Below are 22,235 nucleotides of genomic sequence, written 5' to 3'. Positions count from 1 at the left end.
ATGAAAGGCAAATATAATAACAATGAAGAGAAAGAAAGAGGCGGCCCTACTAGTCCTTGTGAGCGTTCAGAATGTGCAAGTGCAGAGAGAGAGAGAAGGGACGAGGCAGGGAGGTAAGTGCTAGGAGTTTCGCGTGCACTGGAGCAGACTGTGTGAGGTGCGGCAGCCACAGGGTACTATTAAATTGAGGGGTAGTTGGGCCGGCACAAGGCACAATGGAGAGGCAGGAGTATGAATCACTGGCAGGATCCGCAAAGTCAGTAAAGTTGTGAGAGGAGGCAAGTCATTAAGGGATCAGATTCCGTGATAAGGGAGGTGGGTGTCTCAGACAATGGTCAATGGAAACACCATGGTGAAGGGCTGCCCTAGGGATGCTGGTGACGTGGCAGAACAATACATAATGTAGTGATCGTTTCCACTCATATGTGCTGGAATTGCTATACAAGCCATCCCAAACATATTACAGAACGCTCACTGTTTAGTAGTAGGCCCTTCCCACTCGAACGACTCAACCCTGGATTACGCATGACCTACTCCTTCATTCTTCATTGGATTGCTTGTCCCCTAAGTGTACTCCTCACCTCTCTATTAATGTGAACAAATCCATACTAGAGTAACCTGTGATTTCCCATTGTATCCAAAGAATCAACTGTGTTACCCATACCCTGCTTTGCATATGTAAGCCCATCACACTGTATGAATTGTAACTACACTCTCACTGTAACCCAGAGAAACAAGCATCCTGTAATTAGGCTGTGATACTCCTGGGTTTGGGCGTATAATAAATGCAATAAATACATTTATGCGTGATTGTAATAAGCACATTGAGAGCAACTGATGACCAACCTCACATGGACCCGATTTGCGTTTGACGACGTGTTCTCTTCTTCCAGCTGAACGTGCAGCCCAACGGCCAGGCGGAGGAACCCAGAGGCTTGTTGTGGATTCTGGATGAAGAAGTGTTGACTCAGGGCTCCAATGACAGCGCAGTTCTTGATCGGTTGTGCTCATACTTTGAGAAGAAAGGAATCGACAATGAAGGTAGGATATTCCATTGGTTTTGTAGTGTTTACAGAATGTGAACAAGAGATGACAAGTGTGCTAGGGAATGCAGAGCAGAGAAAGGACTTGAGAGAAGAGAAAGATGTCCTCAGCAATTGGCTCTGACCTCTTGGCATTCCTGATTTTCGTTCACTAAATGTCACAGTTTTCATTTTTCGTCTACTGTGGAAACGGTAAAAAACGTAGTATGTTTTAACACCTGCTATTTCTAGAAATACACCTACATGGCATTTCATGCTATATTTACAGCATGAGTTTTATTACTGCAGGGTGTAAATAACCATATTTTCCACAAGCAGTACTTCCTCTGTACTCCATAATGTAAACATCACATGTGATCAAAATGAGTCAGTATTTTTAAAATATGAGACCTTTAAAAGATCAGGGGCCTCATTAGGACCCAGGCGGTAAGGGGTTTACGCCGGCGTAAACCATGGCGCTCCTTACCGCCTGAGTACGAGTTCCCTTAGCGCCATGGTGATTTTAACGCCTGCTTTTAGCAGGCGTTAAAATCCATGGCGCTAAGGGACCTTGTTGTTAATTACGCCACCGTAATTTACGGTGGCGTAATTAACGGCTTCCCCACTCCCATTAAGCCCTATGGGGCCAGAAATGGGAATGGGGAAGGGTAAATGGGGATTAGGGACTTACCGCCCCGCCAACCTCGGAATGGGGCGGTAAGTCCGCCAACCCCCATGGCGGAGTTGGCAGCTTAGCGCCATGGACCATGGTGCTAATAGCGCCATGGTCCTCCGCCAAGGTCCTAATGAGGGCCCAGGTGTTTTTACCTTTAGCACCATGCATATTATGAGGCCTGTAGTGTTAGTTACCACCCATATATATAGGCCCCGATTAATGGAATTTTTTACAAGGTTCAAAGTGACTTTGCACTGCTGAAAAGTGACTTTGCCCAGCCGACACAAACCCTGATTCATTGAACTGTGCAAAGTCGTGTTGTACTGCAAACATGACTTTGCACTGACTTTGCACTGCCAAATACACTTTGCCCAGTTCCATGAATCAGGGTTTGTGTCGGTGGCAAAGCCAAGTGATCACGTTGCACCAACTATGGGTCCACGGACTTCAAGGGTTCTGCCCGGCCTGCAAATTCGGCTGGTTACCCTTGGGCTATCACTGGCCCAGTGGCCCAACTTCCAGTTTTTGCTCAACATGTTTTTATTGAACTCTTTATGGAGGACAAATTGCACAGCCCAATCACCCTTCATAGGGTCAAGAACACAGTCCAACTTAACCATAAATACAGGGTTGTTTTCACAGTCACATTAATTATATACACATATATAATAACCAAAAAGATATTTTTAGACGAAATATGCCACAATGCACAATTGTGCTTAAACATTACACAACATGCTTATCTTCTTGTTGCAATGCCACACCATCCATCTTTGACCTAAAAATCACATTGCGCATGCTTACTCATGACCTACCCTTGGGAACATCATCCGTGTCCAGTAAACGTGGCATTACATCTCATGCTAAGTCTGGCAAGAAGATGATTTTTGCTTTCATTGCCTCAATCGCAGAATTAATATCCTGGCACGGTATGTATTTGAAAGCTGAAGAGGTTTTGTTGCTGGAATTTTAATAATGCCTTTTTACAGCAGTCCTGCTCAGATGACATCCTTGAATAATTGCCCTCACCAATGCATTTTGACAGATGACACATTGCTCAAGAACAGATAACCCCCCAAGGAGGAACAGTCAAGTACTCTGTTATTTCATTTAATCAGCATGCGGTCTACAATTAAATGTTTGAAAATCAAAATATACAGAGAATGGATGTGCCAGAAATCCGGTCAACTCAAAGAGAGAGAACATTACACCACGTGATCAGAAACACGCTCTTAGCTGCATAATTAATGCTATTTTAATTTCAACCTGCGAGTCAGTACACATTTCCACACACAACCCTAAGGGTTTTTAGTTATATCCAGGACGAAGGCAGCTTCCCTAGTAGAGGTCTTGTCATGACTGAGCTCTTTGTGGAGCCTTCAGTTGCAGGTGCAAAGCCCACCAGCGACTGCTTACATTCCATCCTTCCAAGGACGGCATGCCGAGGGGAAAGAGTTGCCTTATAATGCGACTTCAGAGAGTGGATGACTATAGGTTTAAGTGAATATAGCACCTCTGCTTTCTAATAATAGAACTGACACAGCATTAGAAAACCAGATCTGTAAACAGAGTGTATGTTCAATAACAGAGAAGTACCAACATGCAAGGAGCCAGAATTGAGACAGTGTTGTATACCGTCTCCTGGTCGCGCGCAACATTGACATAACACATCCATGAGGTGCAGGATATTGCCGACCTCCACAATGGTAGGCACAGAGTCAGGCTGTGAATTATCCTAGGGTTGGCACTCAGTGCTTTTGTACCGGGGCTTTCCATGGGCTCAGACCTACGAGGAGCAATCAGCATTTACCAGAAGGAAATGGTGAGCTTTCGAGATCTGCATTCCTACGCTGTGTTCTTTCTGTATTGGGTGCACTGGAGCTCTTTGTAAATACTCCTCTAGCCTGAAGCATTAGAGGGGTTACACAGTGTAATGAGGCATGCATAGAGTGTGGGGATTGGTGATGCAGCATAGCATAGGAATTGCTGCTCTAGCCAAGGATATTTATCAGCAATTTAGTTTTAGGCATTTTCTGTACTATATGAAGTCAATTTAATTTTGTAACGTGGGCAGAAGTCAGTCACAGCTTGGCTATTATAATATGGAGTGCTTACATTCCTATTTTCTAGGTCTTGTGACAGAGAATATGATACGTCATTTATAACGCGCCTGTACACAAGTGTTTCTAGGCGCGATATGGCATGGTATGGTATGATAATACCGACTAACCTTGTGCTTGATGAAGCCCCATTGAACCACATCTCTGACATTCACTGCGAGACAAAGTAGGATCCCATAGTTGAAGCATTGGGATCAACACCCCAAGTGGGTGAAGTGCATTGGAAGTTCCTTATGTAGTCAGTGCAGAATGTCTACTGTGACATTCCATTAGGCACAATGGAAAGAATAAAAGGGACTGCATGGTAAATCTTCACACTCCAGAAAAAGGTCACAGGTGAAAAGAATTCGGAAGGACATTCACTCAATGCAAAGCTGATATTTAAGGGTCATGTATGGGTTTCACCACCTGAAATGAAGACCTTATGGGCAAGAATATCGGGGTTATTAGCAGATAACAAACTCCCAATAAACATTGAGCGCTAGACAGTTCCATATGCCCTGCAATCTCATATACATGATAATAATAATACTAATAATTAAACTATTGCTACTGATACTACTACTACTACTACAAAATAATAATAATAATAATAATAATAATAATAATAATAATAATAATAATAATAATAATAATAATAAGAATAATCATCATCATCATCATAAATACCTCTACTACTAATACTAAATAATAATAACAATAATAATAATAATCGTCATCATCATCATCATCATCATCATCATCATGTTAAACACCTCTACTACTACTATTTATTAATAATAATAATAATAATAATAATAATAATAATAATAATAATAACAATACTCATAATAATAATGTTGTCTTGTTTAGTGCCCTTGTATCATTTTCTCTTGGCCTAGATGTGCATGACTCTGTAAAGTGGCGTTGATGGGTGCTGGTCTGAATAACCCAGGTCTCGTGTGCCAGTTTGCTTCTAAGGGGTTGGAGGATAGCCTTGGGGATTTGTTTTATAGAAGAGACAGCCCATGACCTGCAAAGTTAGTAGTTGTCAATTGGGTGGTGTTACCTACCAGTGTGTTGGAGTGGAATGAAACTAAAGAGGGGAGCTTCGTCGTAGCTACATAATCTTTACATGGTGTTGGCTGGGTGTGGAGGTTTTGTAATGCAAGGTAGTGAGAGATTTTAGAAAAGAGTTGGTTAGTTGGGGGAATAGTCGAGAGGAGTACAGGGGGTGGCAGTAGTTAGAACGTTGGACACCTGCAGTGAGCTGCTGGTCAAGTGAACAGGTGGTTAGTCATACAGCCACGACAGAGATCAGCCCATTCCGTTAAGCTTAGTCATTGCCCAACACTAGCACGTCTGTTTTTGACGGGTTTGACATTAAGGTACGTTTAAGTTTCTGATACTTACTATAATTTAAAGTGCCGTCCCTGGGTCAAGGTTATAGGGAGTAGGTGTATAGTTGGCTGGGTTCCGGTGATGGTCTTGTGCTCAATTTATTGGATGGGCGAGAATGGAACTGTTTTCTGAAGCTTGGGTTTTCTTCTTGTTCAGTCAGAGGTTTTTGGGCATGGATTTTAAAGGTGTGGTTGTTGGAAGGGGGAAAGAGGAACCCCATGCTGTTGCCAGTTGAAGTTTGGTACTACTATGAGTGCATTGTTGTGGATCAGTGTGTTCTTGATAGTGCGTAGTGTAAGAACCTCCCTGTGATTGCTTTTGTGCCGTTGCCTTAATTTGCATGGTGAGATATGCATAATGCAAAGTGCAGGGGACGTGTGCTTCTATCTTTTTAGTCTTGGGAGTAATATATCTGCTGCATTTTGGGCTCTTTGTAGTATGTAGAGCAGGCATTCTGGGAGACTAGGGTAAAAGGTGTTGGCATAGTCAAGCCTTGATCGTACCAGCAAGATAATTGGCATGATCGTTTGTGTGATTGTCACTTAGAACATGATGCGTTGTATGGTGTTGAGGTGAAGAAGCGTCATTGTATTATTGTTTTAACCGGTGATTCTAGTGCAGTGGTATTTAACGGTTTCATTCTATCTCCCCCTTAAGTGAAACACATTGATTCTGCCCCCCAGCACCCAGAGGATGTCCAGGGGGGCCCAGGCTCTTTTGAAAACGATACATGTGACTTATTTTAATAGAAACTATACACAGTAGAAACGCTGCTTATATTTTATGTTACAAATAGTCATCTTAACCCCTTTTTAAAGCGGGGCAGCCCACCAGTTTGAAGCCCACTGTTCTAGTGTTAGTTTGCTGTGCATGGTGATTCCACTATTCCTTGCTGTAGTCATGGGCATTGGTTAAGGGGCCATTGCATTCAGCCAGGGGATGTCCATGGGAATGCATGGTCTCACACCACAGATAATCAGCCCCTTTTGAGTGGATTAAGCTTATGGCTTTTAGAGATCTGTGGCAGAATGGCCATCTGGTGAAGCTTTTAAAACGATGGTGATTCTGTTTCTGAAAGGGAAGTCTAATAACAAGACTCCTCCCCACCTACGCCACAAGCATAGAGAATGAATGTGCCTATGCTGCACCACTCTCCTGACATCTACACCGTCAGGGCAGATTCGAAAGTCACAGGTGCCTTCCTGACATCTGCTATAACACCACGTTAAATCAGACTGATGGGACCTTTTAATAGTCTGCTCCTCTGATTCAAAATATAGTAATTGTGTTACCTAGTTAGCCGGGGGTGGGGGGCATGTTAAACTTTAAATATAAGCCATGGTTGGTTGTTGCATGGCGGCTACTAGGGTCACTCAATTATACATCTGATAATAATATCATATTGGTGTCAGCTTTGTGATCAGGGTTTCAGCTATGGCATGATTGATGTGTATTAGCCATCAGGTCTTGATGTCTCCAGAAATGCCATGTGTGACAGAGGCCAGGAAGCTGCCTCTTTGATCCTCATGCAGAAAGGGTGACATATTTCGTCCATTGGACTCAAATGGTCCCGAGGACGTTCCATGTGAATCAGTGCCTCAATGGCAGCAATGACATAACAAATCCACACTCGCATAAGATAGTTTCTCTGAAGTCAGCAGACATCAGAAGAGGGGGGAATAGAGTAGCCAGAGGCTAGAGGTAGGCTAAGAGAGTTGTTCCATCATATTGGTTTCTACTAGGGTTCTGTACACATTTATGTCCCCCCATTTTCTGCAGAATAAGGCACCCTGACACTGGGTCTGATGTCAAAAGTCAAAAGGGCACTTGTTACAACAGCCAGGCTTGATTTTGGACCAACAACCTATGAAATGTTGCCTTTATAATGTGGGGAAACCCCTCCTATTTTGAGTCATCCCTGGACACTAAAAATAAATAGAATAATTAATCTAGAATTTTGTTGGGGATACAGCCTATTTAAAAGGCTTTAGCTATAAGGGTAGACAGTGAAACTTTCAGTGCTATGCACAGCATCAATGAACCTGATTGGCAACTGATTCACCCCTGACTCAACCTGCTCAAAGCCATTGATTAGCCAGTCTCAAATGCCAACTCAAACCAGCAGAAGCATTATTTTCCACTGATTTGACTCAAACCTTTGGAAGCCATTGGCTCACCTGTCTCAAAAGCTGAATTGACTGAACAGGAGCCTGCACATCTAACTACCTCAGTGCAAACTTACAACTGGAACTGTACAATTCACACATCAACACATCCACTCAACCACATTAAAAGTGCCTAGAAGCCCAGCCCGATCAAGATGAGCACCGAAGACAAGATCTATGGACGCCAGATGTTAAGAAGGTGACTGCACCACTATTGATCTCCAGAACTGATCACTTTGGGATCTCCTTTCAAATCCCTTTGACACCGGCCTCATGTACTGTGTAAACTTCTTTATCGCAATCCACCTCACGTAATTGGAGGAGAGTCACAAATCAATCCATCTCTGATCTGTGCCCATCAGCTCCTCTTGTACGGAGCGAGAACAAAGACCTGACCGCTTTATTAGAGTCCCTGGAGCAGGAACTCTTAACAAGAATTAATAAACTAGTCCCTTTAACAATGCTTAGGGTGCTCATTCCACCCGCTGAAGCAAAGTTGGTTCATAGGTGATCTTAGCCTGCTATGGCATAAAGTACGAAATTTGGAGAGAAATGGCGACATTTAGAGAAGTATGATGAGTTGCAACTTCTTAGATATTTTCAATCCACCTACACAAAGGAAATAATGCGAAGAAAGCTTTATTTGGGTGTAAAATCAGTGAGGCCACACACTCTACCAAAGAGATTTTCAAGACAGTTAAAGGTCTTTGTAAAGATAACAGCAGTCCAGTCCTGCCTCCTTCCAAACATTTTTAGGAGCAGCTCACCACATACTTCTGGGGAAAAACTGTGAAGATTAGAGATGAGCTGCCCCATACCAACGTGCCAAAAAATGCATGCTGTGACATCACTAAAATCCCGAGCTCACATTTGATTCAGTTATGACCGATTAATAACATTACATGATTGCAACATTATGCATCGCTTCGATACTGCAAAGGGCTTTGGCTCACCCCTGGACATTCTTCCACCTAAAATACCCAAATCGATAATTCCAGCCTTTTCGAGTCATATTCATTTCTTGTGTAATGCCTCTTTAGCTTCTGGAGTTATTCACCTACCTTGGAAGCGATCTGTGATCAAGCCCCTGTTAAAAACAAACATTGTTTGAACCTACCGAACTAGCTAACTTTCACCCTAGTTCTCAACTTCCCTTCCTCGACAAACATCTTGAAAGGGTGGTTGTTTCTCAAATCCAAAATATAGTGTAGACAAATAACCTGCTGGATACAGTACAGTTAGGTTTTAGACCCATATGCAGCACCGAATTGGTGACTCTGTCTGTAAAGCACCCCCTCAGGGACAAGGTTGATAAGAAGGAGACAGGAACACTGATCCTACTGGATCTCTCGATGTCCTTTGATATGGTCTCAAGACAAACATTAATTTTCAAAAATTGATTAGCAGAGTTTGCTAATTAACATTTTCTTGACTAGCAAATACACCCATTTGATTAGCAATGTTATACTGCTGTTTGTAATGCTCCAGAAGTTAGTTCTACCACAGATATACTATGAGCCGCCCCAGAAGTTAGTTCTACCACAGATATACCATGAGCAACAATACAGCATATTTATGTGCTCTTGAAGTAAGACATTAGTGAAATGAGACAGATTCTTTAAAATTCCACTAGACCTAACTTAGTTTACCTACTTGACTGAAGAGAAATGCACTCGGCCCATGCCAATGGATGACAACTCATTTAAATTCCCTTTATGCAAAATGGTGCATGTCACCATACACCCACTTTATGATTGGCCCAATGCTGCCACCCACAGGCAAGCCATGCACAGTGAAACCTTTATTTGAGATTCACTGCAAACAGAGTTACAAACATCACCTGCAAATGTTGCTCGCCTCTACTATTCAAGTAAGTGAGTAGACATTGCAAGCCATGGATGAGTGCCAGTTAAATATAAACAGTTAGTTGCATGAATGGAACCAAATAAATAGATATGATAAAAATGTCTTTTTAAAAGGTTTGGCAACCTCTCTCCTGCAAGTGCTAATATATAATGCAATCATAATCATAGAGCAATCACGCTCTGGCGGCAAACTACAGTGTTGGTATTGCACTGGAAGATACACATACTTGATGGAACTATTGATCATTACTTTGAATACATATCTAGTTAGCTTTGTGTATTCATTATGTAAGAAGAAAGAAAGTAAGACTAAGCAGAATGGATGGCGTAGCTGGCAGAGTACTGGACTAACTAGGTGTACTATTGTAGTTTGTGGCCATCTCACTTTCAGGGTAGCTGGTATAAACCAACAGGGTGATAGGTTAGAATGTGAAGGAGTATGGGATCAGCTCATGGGTTGAGCACCATTTGCTCAGATGGATGTAAACAGCAGGTCACAGAACTAGGTGTGTCAAAAAAATGCATTTGGCTCTGTGATCATATGCATTTTAAAGAGGTTACACTCTCCAATACGCTGCATCTTCCACAACAAATTGAAATATAGTTGACACTATGAAATTTAGATACACTGACCTAAGGTTTGCTCTACAGCATGGGGACAATGCAGTGTTTTATAGTAGCAATACTGTAATTGAGCTTTATGTTACAACTTACATCTTTAAGAATGTAATTGCATGGCTGTCTTTTAACAAAAAAAGAAAGATAACACATACTGGTCTTTGCCAGACAGGATATTGTTAGCTTAATAAAAGCATCATCCTGATTACTTCTGGTTTGCAATTATTTGAAAATAAATTCTTGCCTAGCACTCCCACACATGCATTTGGTACTTGATAGTGTAGGAGGTGATTACTACTGCACTCTCTTTCCATTAGCCCCCTTTGAACTTGCAGTGAACAGAGAAAAGAGGGCACAGAGAACATTGAGGGCAACCGCAGAATGCAGGGTGAGCTGTGCTTTCATTGAACAGGGTGACTGAAACAGCTAACTTTGCTACACACGTGCCAATTTAATTAGCAAACCTACAGAATTGCATAGCAAATTGCTATGTGACACTGCTTATGTTATGCTTTGCTGTAGATCATCAAATCCTGTTGCACAGGATTTGCAATAGGGGTATTTAGGACACTGCATGGAGCTTGATTAAATCCTTCCTATAAAACCGTACCCAACAGATCCAGATTGGTCGCTGTCTCTCATCTAACTCCACCCTTGACTGCAGAGTGCTGCAGAGGTCAGTCCTATCTCCCCTTCTATTTAATCTTTACCTCCAAGAACTAATGCTTATCATTCAGCTGTCCGAGGTAACCTTTTTTAACTATGCAGAAGATACCTAGATCCTGACAGATCTGGGAAATGATATTCATTACTCCTATAAGATCAAGAATTGTCTGTTATCTATTAAGGCATGATGGACCAGAATTTCATGTAAATCTACCCGGATAAAAACAAGCTTTTGGTTATAAACAACAATCTCAATCCTTGGTCTTCATCCTATTGGACTGATTCTTTCGGACAATGCCACAGACCTAGCCCGGTGGTGAAAAACCTGAGCATGATGATTGATGAAAACCTGTCACTAAATGCTCAAGTTATGGCAGTTACTAAATCATGTTACTTCATCATCAGAAAACTGAAGAAATGTTTCCTTACCTGTTGCAACCTCATCAGGTGCTACTTTGTAATGCACTGGTCTCCTCTCGTTTGGACTATAACAATGCCATCTATATAGCCTTGCCTGACTATGCTATCTATAGATTGCAAAAGGTGCAAAATACGGCTGCAAGATTTCTAAGTAAGAGTACAAAATGTCAACATATCTCTCCTGTGATTCAGTCTCTGCACTGGCTTCCTGTGAGGAAACTGTAAAGGTGGTTCCCCCAAGTAATCCAAGGAAATAACACAAACATATCAAAAATGGAGGTCCCAACTTGCAAGAAAAAACAGCTGTTTATGCTCAAAATATGGCCGGGAGAATGTCAGACATCTCAGTGGAACTCAACATGCCCATTCCGGGCTGCAGTATTTAAGACAGAAATCCACAGCATTTCCATATTCTACAAATATAACATTAATTACACTCCAAACATTTTTCATTGGCTAATCGCCTTTGACCCCTTAAAGAACACTATAAATTGAACGATCTGATTGAGGGTTTTTCTTTTCACATATCAATTAAAATACCACCCCCATCACAACATAATTTAATAGTCAGCTAAAAATGTCACAGTCCCATTTGTTGGCACTCTTCATAATACGATTGATAAACAAAAAAAACTCTGCCCTAATTGGACAGTGATATCCAAGACACCCCGAAGCTCAGGCATCCCACAGAGATGAACCAATCATATTGTGAGTGGACATCAGTGAGGTCAAAACTGTGTTGCATCCCCTGGAAAAAACACAATTCCTTCACCATGATTCTCCCTTTGGCCTTCCTCCCCTTGAAACTGAGACTCCCATCTCAAGACATGCTGACATCTCTGGGTGTGACCTTCTAGCTATCTGCTCACAATGAATAGCTCTATGCACAATTAATAAAATATGTGTGTGGCCTTGCTCCTTGAAATTCATTTCTTCTATTTATTTGTTTTGACATGGTTTACATCCAGACCAAATGTCCTGGTCTCAGTGGGGGTGGTGTACTCATGTCTTCGTTCTTCACTTTGGCCACACTACTGTGTGGTCCTTCTTGTGTGTCTCACTGTGCCTTTCACAGACATGATGTGTTCATTCATCTATCTTCTGGGGAGGCCCAACCTCAAAATGAAATTTCAATTAAATGACCAAACTCCAAATTGTGGCTTATCATCATAGAATGGCAGGTCTGTAGCCTGTAACAATGGGATGCTTCGACATGGCAGGCATCTTGCGCAATAAAACTAACACCATACTTACTAAAACGCAATCTACACATTCAAACTAAATCCGTCCTACTGAACGTCATCTAATAATATAAGTGAAATAAAGAAATTCGGTGTAATAAAAAGTGGTTTGCTGAACATGTTTTTTTTCTGTGCACCACACAGCCTGAAAGCTCCCTGAGGTGTGGCAAGCCTCTACTCTAAATACAATGTCACACTCAAAACAACACATGGCATCTAAATCACCAATGGCCCTAATGGCTTGCTAAACAAGTTTTCTCATCTAGTACTTGTGTACACTTATAGGACGTTGGATTTCCAAATATACAAAAAAATCATTTTTGAAAGTATGTGCATACTTTTGAAATGCTTGCAGCATCCAACAGCAACACTGCTCGAACAAGGCTTAGTTCCTATGCCAACCACAGTCGGCTAGATTAAGACTGGATAGAGGCTGACCCCACCTTCCTATAAGAAAGAAAGATCTTGTGGACATTCTTTTGTGGCACAGGCCATTAGACATTGGAATCTTCTACTTTCATACCTACGGAAGGCAATGTCTCTTCTAGTTTTTAGGAACAAATTCAAAACTCATCTATTCAATCTATAATCTATCTGCTGCTCCAGCTTTTGATATTACTGTGTTCTTGGGCCTTTTTCAATATTAGACAGCACTGAGATTGTTACACTTAATGAAACCCATCACATAACTAACGGAACTGCATAGAGGCCCTGTCCCTCAGCCCACTTTAAATGGACCATAGGGATTTTTAAGACCCCCTTGTTTGCCTTTTAACCTGTTACTGAACATTGACATAGATGCCAATGTTTTCTTGCTTGAACATGCCTGCATATCAACCCAGAATGCACTTTCTCATCAACATTCTGCATTCTCTGTGTTTCTCTTACAGGAGTGGGTTTTCAGTGGGTAAATTAGTTTGCTTGCATTGGTTCTTTTATTGAAGTTCCTTTTTTCAAGGACGTTGCTTGAATATTCATATTAAAACCATTGTACAATAGTTGTTTGGTCGATGCAGCCTGCCCTCAGCCTGCACTACCAAAAGAGAGAAAGGAAGTATAACCTGTTGGGCTGTGCCTGCTTCATCTTTTTTTTAAATTGCAATCACTGCTAGTTTAATTGTAGCATGGGCTCAGTTGGCAATGTATCCCTGTATTCGTGGTCAGGATTAGTCATTTTATCACATGGTCATCCAGGAGTCCATTTGTTTAAGGCATGAGTTGAGGCTTATCACATCCTTTGTTGGGTCATTGGAGAGTTTGTACATAATTAGTGGCATCTGCCTAATTGCCTAATTGAAGCACTTGGGGCCTGTGTTTCTAAGAGATCCAGAAGGGAGGGGCATGTATTTGTTAAAAAGCAGGGGCAAATAACTGGAACGTTGGGGCACCCTGCATGTTATACTGCGAGGAGTTGATCAAAAAGGGGGAATGGGTGTTGTTTCTGTTCTCAGTCAGGAAGGATGAGATTCAACATTGTGCATTTATTTATTTTATTTATTGAAAATGTGTAAGGCACCAATATAACAAATGGTGTTTCCAGGCAGGGGAAATAATAAAACAATAACAGACCAACTAGGCCTTGACACATTCCGATCATGCACGTGCAGTAAAGAGAAGTGCAAAGAGGACAGGGGAGAGGTGTAGGAATGATGTACTGTGCAGAGGGGTCAGGGGATGGGGCGCCCCAGGGGCTAGGAAGTGCTGAGGGGAGCCCCGGGGGGTAAGTGCCAGGGGGTGCCAGAGGTGTATATTGCTGACTAAGTGCGAGTACGGGGGCAGGCCAGACTCATAAGGGATGGCTGTCAGGGAGAGTGCCAGGAGGGCAGTACTGATCAGGGGGAGTGCTGATCTAAACTGGTCCAGGATGGCCTGGTATCCTGTAAGACTCATAAGGGACCAGACTGACAGTCACAGCGGCACAAATGGATTTAGCAGGGGAAGAAGAGGGGGAAAGAGGTAGAGAAAAGCAGGGTCTGGAGAAGTTTCTGGAATTTAAGGAGGTCCGGCTCATTTCTGAGAGGGGCAGGGAGGCTATTCCAGAGGGAGGCACCTGCCGAAGAGAGAGATCTGCCCCCACTCTGCTTGGGTAAACATATGACCTGTAGAGAGTTGGAGCTAGAGGACCACAGGGCTCTTGCAGGGAGGTATTTATGGAGATAGAGTTGGATATAGCCGATCCCATGCCCCAGTACGACTTATAGATGATGCAAAGGGTTTTGAATTTGATCCTCGCAGCAACCGGGAGCCAGTGGAGAGATTCTAGGGCTGGAGAGATGCGGTCCCTGGTCTTGAGGCCAAGGATAAGTCCTGCGGTCCTATTCTGGATTAGTTGAAGAGGATAAAGAGAGGAAAGAGGTAGGTTGAAGAAATGGCTGTTACAGTAGTCCAGCCTGGAGAGGACCAGAGGTCTAGAGACATTGGCCCTCATTACGACCCAGGCGGTAAGTTACCGCCTGGGTCGTACCCTTACCACCATGGCGTAAACTAAGTTTACGCCATGGTGGTTGGCGGATTTACCGCCCCATTCCAAGGTGAGTGGGGCGGTAAATCCCCATTTCCCATTTTACCCTTCCCCATTCCCATTTTTGCCCCATAGGGCATAATGGGAATGGGGAAAGGCGCTAATTACGCCACCGTAAATTACGGTGGCGTAATTAGCACCAAAGTCCCTTTGCGGCATGGGTTTTAACGCCTGCAAAAAGCAGGCGTTAAAATCACCATCCCGCAAAGGGACCTTGGAATCAGGCGTTAAGGGTCGGCGCCGTTTACGGCGCCGTAAACCCCTTAACGCCTGGGTCCTAATGAGGGCCATTGAGTTTCTGGGGGAATGTGAGGAAGGGGAGAATGCCTCCAAGGATGTGAAGCTGAAAGTAGGCCTTCTTAGCAAGGTCTGATATGTGATGGGAGAAGGAGAGAGAGGAGTTGAAGATGACACCAAGGTTTTTGGTCTCACAGGATGCTGAGGGGAGAGAACCCAAGGAAGGCAGCCAGAGAGTAGCAGGGATGCAGCGAGCAGGGGTCCCAATGAGAAGGATCTTAGTCTTACTGGCATTAAGATAGAGCTCGTTAGCAGTGCACCATGACTGAATAGCAGTCAGGCAGTCAGGAATGAGAGAGGGAGAGTTGGAGGAAGTGGAGGGAAGCTTACAGGAGAGCTGTTTGTCATCAGCATAACACTGGAAATGAGGAGAGAAGGAGGAGATAAAGTGGGCAAGAGGGGCGAGATAGATGTTGAAGAGCCACATTGATAGGATAGAGACCTGAGGAACGCCGCAGGTAGACAATGAGGTGGAGGAGAGGAAAGGGCCCAGTTGCACCTGGCTAGGACGGTTAGATAGGAAGGAAGTCAGCCAGTCCAGTGACTGGTCTGTGATACCGAGGGTATTGCGGAGATGTTTTATGAGGATGGAATGATTGACAGTGTCAAAGGCAAAGGAAAGATCAAGGGAGTGGCAGGAGAGTTGGAATCGAGGTTAAATATCAGGTCTTCACAGGTTTTCAGGAGAGCAGTTTCCATGGAGACAACACACAAGTTCACTGTGGTGGATCAAATGGAAGATGACCAATTTGTCCAGGAGGTTGCCCAAGAATGGCGTAGGGGAGATAATACGATATTTAGCAGGGCAGGAAGACTCAGCAGATGTTTATTTTAGGAGAGGGTGCACAAGGGAGTGCTTGAGGAGTGGGGGAAAGGAGTCAGTGGCAAAGGAGTTTTTACAGAGGTTAACTCTGTAAAATGCCATAAGGCATTCTCTACCACCTTATTTGTCTTTTCCTATTCATAAGTAACCAAGAACTGTGCTACTGTACGATTACCTATTGCTGATTACTGCTCATATTCACCAGCGTGCTATCCATTATCAATTTATTTATAGAAGTGTGATATATATTGTTTAATTTTTCAAATAAACCTTTTAAATTTGCAAAACAAATCTACTTCTTGGCTCAGTGGGGTCAGGGGGATTCTAAGAGAGGGGTTTTATACAAGGGTTCATCATCCAGATTATAACATGCCATACAAATATATAAATAAGGGCTTCCCTTGGGCATCCCAGACAAGGCACTGACTTAGTGGGATTGCTTGATTGGAGTCACTTACAAAATGAGGCTTCTGCAAGATAGATGACTGTAGAGGAAAGCGTGGTGAAGTTCTTAATCCAGAAATACCATCTAAGGTTGGTCCTGCTGTGTGGGTAGATCATCTAACTAATTATTTGAGATGACGTGTGCCAGATAATCCTCCTATTTGCTAGATGTTGAAATCACCCAATATGGTGAAGTAGTCTTGATCTGTAGACAAATTAGCAACCATGTCAGCCAGGAAGGGTTGTTTGAAAGTCATTGTTATTTGTTATGTAAAGTAAGTGTTTACATGTAAGCAAAAAGGCAGATTATTAACATAGATTCCCAGTCCATGATATTATTTAGGATTTCAAAGAATCTCTGTGAACAGAGCTCGTCTCCTGGCTGTTCGCTTGGCAACCTTCCTTTTGTAACCTGCAGAAACGTGTTTCATGTATGACTGTGAAGTGATGCTCTCAGACAAAGGTTTCTAGGTTGATGAGTACACAAACACAACTGTCCCCCATCACCATGTTTGTCATGAGAAAATGTTAAAGAATGCAGAACTCTGGGGACCACACAAGTGGCATTCTGAAAAAGGCAGGCAGGTTATTGACTTAGCTTGAGCAACACATGTTTATTTCACAGCAAAACATACAGCAACACCTTTTAGCTCAGTGCTGGCTTCAATAGCTTTCTGCTCTTCACTGCCTCATCATGTCTATAATGTCTGTAATATCTTGTATCTCTGTAATATCTTCTCACTATGCATATTCCCTACATAAGACTGTGAACCAGATACAGACATGGAATATCCCCAATTCTGGATAATCTCAAACATGCCCTTGTATTTCTGTTGCTGAAGAAGCCAGGTTTGGACCTGTTAGTCCTGTCTAACTTTCATCTGATTTATGTGCTTCCCTTTCTATTGAAACTGCTTGAATCCTTGGTTTCCCCACTTCTTAGTACTTTTTGGAATCCTCTAGGTTCTATGATCCTTTCCAATCAGGTTATCGCCCTAGCCGAGGCACTGAATCAGTTCTAGTAGCAGTTGTTGATGATTTGTCTTGACTGGTCGACCAAGGTGGGGTGGTGGCCCTGATTTTGTTAGATCTGTCAGCAGCATTTGACACCGTAGACCACCCCACATTGATCGCCCGTCTCTCTGCCGTGGGCCTCTCTGGTCAAGTTCTGGCCTGGTTCTCCACCTTTTTGGCAGGGCATTCACAATCTGTGTCTTTACCACCTTTTTATTCCCTTTGTGTTCTATTGCTGTTTGGAGTTCCCCAGGGCGCTTCACTGTCTCCCACGTTGTTCAATTTATACATTCAGCCCCTTCTTGGCATAATCCATGCACAGAACTTTTGTGCTTCTCCTACACCGATGACACACAAATTATTGTGTCACTCAATCTAAGTGAGCCTGAGACAGCTCGTCATTTTAGGGCTTGCTTAAAGGCCGTCGGCGATTGGATGGCCTCAAATTGGCTCAAGTTGAATGATGAGAAAACTGAGGTGTTGGTGGTTGGCAGAGCTACCCCCTCCTTGATTTGGACCCCTGAGTTTTGGCCCGAGAGTCTCAGTCCTTTTCCACCACCCATTTGTTCAGTGAAGGATTTAGGTGTTAAAATCATGGCATTGGTATCTATGGCTCAACAAGTATCTCTCACCTGTCAGAATGCGCATATTAAATTGCGCACCTTATGGAAAGTTCTTCCTTGTATTCCATCTCAATGTCATGCTCCGGTGGTATCATCTTTGGTGATTAGTAATATTGATTACTGTAACAAGCTATACCTGGCCCTTCCACGACACCTGCTCCATTGTCTGCAGTTATTGCAGAATATGGCAGCAAGAGTAGTACTCCATCCCTCATTTGGCGCCCATCTGACGCTGCTTCTTTGCCAGCTCCACTGGCTTCCAGTTGAACAGCCCGTTAAGTTCAAGTCGCTGTGTCTTGTCCATAGAGCTTTCTACAATACAGGGGACGAATACCTGCAAATACAGTTTTGCCCCTATGAACCCTGTATGTCTCTTCGCTCCCAATCTTGGAAAACTGTTCAGCCCCCTAGGATTAGACTTTCCCGCATTGGGGGCCGTACTTTTTCAGTGGCTGCGGCAAAGGCGTGGAATTCTCTCCCCTTCTGGCTGCGTGCCATTGATGTCCATCTTCCCTTCCGGCGGGCTTTGAAAACCTTCTTGTTCTAGTACTCTCTGACTCTTCTTGTTTGGCTGTTCCCTCCGTGGTTGTAGCGCCATGACGCCCTCAAGCGAACGATATGCTTTACAAGTATGGATAAGATAAGATACGCGTGGATCAGCTGGAGCAATATTCTGGTAAGTTGTATATTCTGTCTGCACTCTTGAGCAGTATTGAGAGTAGTAAAGAGACAGTGGTTCTACAATCGTATTACATATAGTTGTCTTGCAAATGAAAACACTTACATTTGGTATATTTGCTGTAATTGCTGCCCATTTGGCACTAAGCCAAAGGTTGGCGTGCTGAAACTCGTGTCCCTCCACAAAGTGCGTTGGTTACTTGGGGTGAAGATGTGTACACTGCCAATGCCCACTGCTCTAGAACTCCGTCGTGTTTCTCCTCTGCATGGGACCTGACCACGTGATGTCCCAAACAGCATCGAGAAGCCACCTATTGCCCTCTGACTTTTTTCTGCACCTGTTAAAAATACTTGTTGTTTGTTATGGGTGATTTGGTTATTACATCTTTACACATTTGCAGAATTAATTTAGACATCAATTTAAACTTTTCAAAATTAGAAGATTTTAAAATGTTTAAAAAATTACAATTGCATAGTTGATCATTTTGTCATGAGCAAATTTAAAATAATATTAATACACACCATGCAATAGTTTCAGTTTTGCTCACTGGCCCGTTTCCTGAGCAAGAAAATTGACTCTTCTTCATCAACAGTTTGCCCTGTGCAGTAACATCGTTATTTGTGACCATAGCATGAATAATGACACATTGGGCCTCATTACGACCCAGTCGGTAGCTGTGCCCTTATTAAGGGCACGGCTGCCGCCGGTAATGATTTTTTAACGGGTACCAGAAAAGGGCAATAACCGGGTCATTCCGACCTTGGCAGACCCGGTAATTGCCCTTTTCTGGGACCTGGTAAAAATTAATCCCCATTTCCATTTGAGCCCCATAGGACTCAATGGGAATGGGGAGGATGCCAACAACGGGCCTGTTAATGACAGGCACATTGTTAGCATCCTGGACTGCTAGCGGGACCCGCTAAGGACGCCTGGTCTGACCAGGCGTTCCTTAGCGGGTCCTGCAGCAGTCCTCGTAATAGGGCAGCCCGTAATGAATGGTGCCGGTCCTGTACGGCACCGTTCGTTACGGGACCGCCAGAGTCCTAATGAAGCCCATTGGGTTTAGGGTCCTAGGCCAACAGACAATGCCTCCAAAAAAGGTCGCTTCCAATGTGTATTGGCCTATGAGCATGTGAAAAGCTTTGCTGCAGCCATTGGTGCTGTGGGCACTATGTATACTCTAACATTCAAACTAATTAAACTCTCACAAATGTGGTGTGGTTGAAAGTCAGCAATACATGTACGCATGTGCGAAGGCTAGAAGTTGAACTTGATAGAGCACATTCGTAGGTATTCATTTTATTATGCTTCTGTGTGATATTTTATTTGCAACACATAACCACTATTCTCCCTCAGAGTGGTGGCGCAGAGAGGTGGTGTGTTGGAATGAGGCGAGGCTTAAAGGTGAAAAGAGGATGACAAGCATCAGGGACAGAAGGGAAGACAGGACAGGGTCGTCTCATTTTGCTTCATGATATGAGTCACATTAGAGTTGCCAAAATAAACCAACATGATCAGGGCTGGCTAGTTTGGCAGATGTATTGAGTGCCATATCAAGACGGGTGTATGAGCTAACTATCGGGGTACATTTGGGCAGTCTATAAGAACTCATCTGGAGGTGGCATCCAAGTGTATTTGCGAACAGAGTATGCATATGTGTTCTTTCTTTATTTATTTATTGTCCGCTTGTTAGATGCTTATACAGTAAGTACATTCTGTTTGAAATGGCCAACAGTGCAACAAAGGAGGGAACATGGGAATGAAACACATTAAAATACAAACAAACAAAAAAGGTCCAAAGTTGCTGTCCATGCAGTCACTAATAACTTCTGCAGAAGTATGTTGGTAAAGAAGGACTTTGGGACCATTCTGAAAGTATGGTGGCTCTTTTCCTACCTTAGGTTTGCCAAAGGTCACTGTACCAAAGTAAACACTGAATTCTCTTCAGGATTCATGCAGAGGTTTGAGTCCTGTGGACCACAAATCCCTGAAAATGTTGTTTTAACTGAGCACTGTTTTGTAACTTCTGAACATGAGCAAAGAAGAAAACAGTGAAGGTTAAGACAATTATTTTGAAAGAAACCAGAAGAAGACTAAATGTTTATTGACTGAACGCATTTCTAATTTGGAGATTCTTGGAAATTATGTTGACAGTGATACAGGGGAAAAAGAACATGGGGAAAATTAACCAAAAGACTTGCAAACTGTAAAAGAGGAAAATGTTTCTAGCCCAAAACACCAGCATGTGAAAAAGTATCACCTGTGTGTGCCAAAATTATCTGCATGTTTTAAAGAAAACATACATTTTATTGTTTGTTGAACATGGTTTTAAACAAATTGGGCCTGAATTATAACCTGTTTTAAATGGGGGTTTCCCATTGAAAAACACAATGATGTTGTACATCAGGCCCATTGCCTTAGTTCTTAAGGATAAGTGGCATCGTGACTTAGATATTGTATAGAGGGACCTGTTGTTAAAATGGACGGTTAAGTGGAAGCCGTTTTAAAAAAAGAAATGTTTCATAACAGGAAACTCTTGAGGATGTTTGTGCATTGGGGGACGAACCTGCTCCCAATACCAGTCTTAGCTTTTCTAGTGCTCATATCGAGACCTAGCACCTCCTTTGTTAAAACTTTCAATAATCAAAAAGTAAGACAGCCTTTATACCCCAACAGAGGAAAACATGTCTTAGGTATGCCAGCCTCACATCCAAATCCTTAGACTGAATGAATACGTATACAGAGTTCGTTGGTCATGGTAACAAACATTTTTACATTAGGGTGTTATGAATAATGTAATGTGTACAACACACATTATGCATTATATACTTAAAGTATATAACCCTTTAATCACTGCTATCATTGTTAAATATAAATATAAAGATCTGTGGTGATTCCTTTACTCCAAAAATATTATTTGATTAACTGAAAAGCAGCCAGGAACCCTCGCTGGTTCTAATTGTCATCTTCCCTCTCTCACAGGGACATTGTGAAAGAGTACAACAGAAGCTTACCAAATTGTTCACATTTAAATGATGAGCTTCTATCAGAAAATACTTGATAAGGTTATTCTAGGTTTTGATAACATGCTTTGCTCAGTAAGACGAATGCATTGTTCTTATTATCACTACAATATATACTGGAAGTGAGCATCAGATCTGATCATTCTAAACATTTAAAAAGAACACTTCAGAATGTTAGTACATATATATAATTTCATGTCTGTACCTTGCTTTTCAAACCAGCACAGCACCTGCTCCTGTTTGATATCGGGTGATGTCTAATTCTATGGATTGTTCCGCCCATCCTAAATCAGCCTGGTTTGAGGAAATGCCATCTGGCAACAGTGTAAAGTCCTGCCTTACTTTTTTTATTTTTTTAACAAATAGACGGATGAGGTTAATTCTGTCTCCAAAACGGGTAATCTGCCAACCAGATTCTGCTTTTACACGGACTCAATGGCAAAAGCATAGTTCACCCATGCCCCGCCCCATCAGTAGCCTGAATTGCACACGGCGCTGAGTGCGTTTCAAGGTCGTGAGAGGCCTACTTGACAGCGCAGGGACATCCAAGTCCCGTTGGTGCAGAGGCAGCATTTAAGATATGCAGCCATGTACCCAAAACTATGATGATCATAAGTCATCCATGCTGGTGGCAGGGT

General features: G+C 42.7%; 1 protein-coding gene across 1 annotated transcript in view; it reads left to right on the top strand.

The window, feature by feature from the left end:
* The window catches only part of MYO18B (myosin XVIIIB), a 1,784,667-nt gene that overhangs the window by 503,189 nt on the left and 1,259,243 nt on the right, over positions 1 to 22,235 (top strand). The window contains exon 17 of the mRNA XM_069620271.1: positions 894 to 1,041. Coding sequence (XP_069476372.1) covers positions 894 to 1,041 — 148 coding nt within the window. The remainder of the gene's footprint in view (positions 1 to 893; positions 1,042 to 22,235) is intronic.

Source organism: Ambystoma mexicanum, chromosome 10 (assembly GCF_040938575.1).
Source record: "Ambystoma mexicanum isolate Mex_15411 chromosome 10, UKY_AmexF1_1, whole genome shotgun sequence".
In the NCBI taxonomy this organism is placed as follows: domain Eukaryota; kingdom Metazoa; phylum Chordata; class Amphibia; order Caudata; family Ambystomatidae; genus Ambystoma; species Ambystoma mexicanum.
The sequence above is the reverse complement of the archived record's forward strand: the minus strand, read 5'-3'. Positions and strand labels throughout refer to the sequence as shown.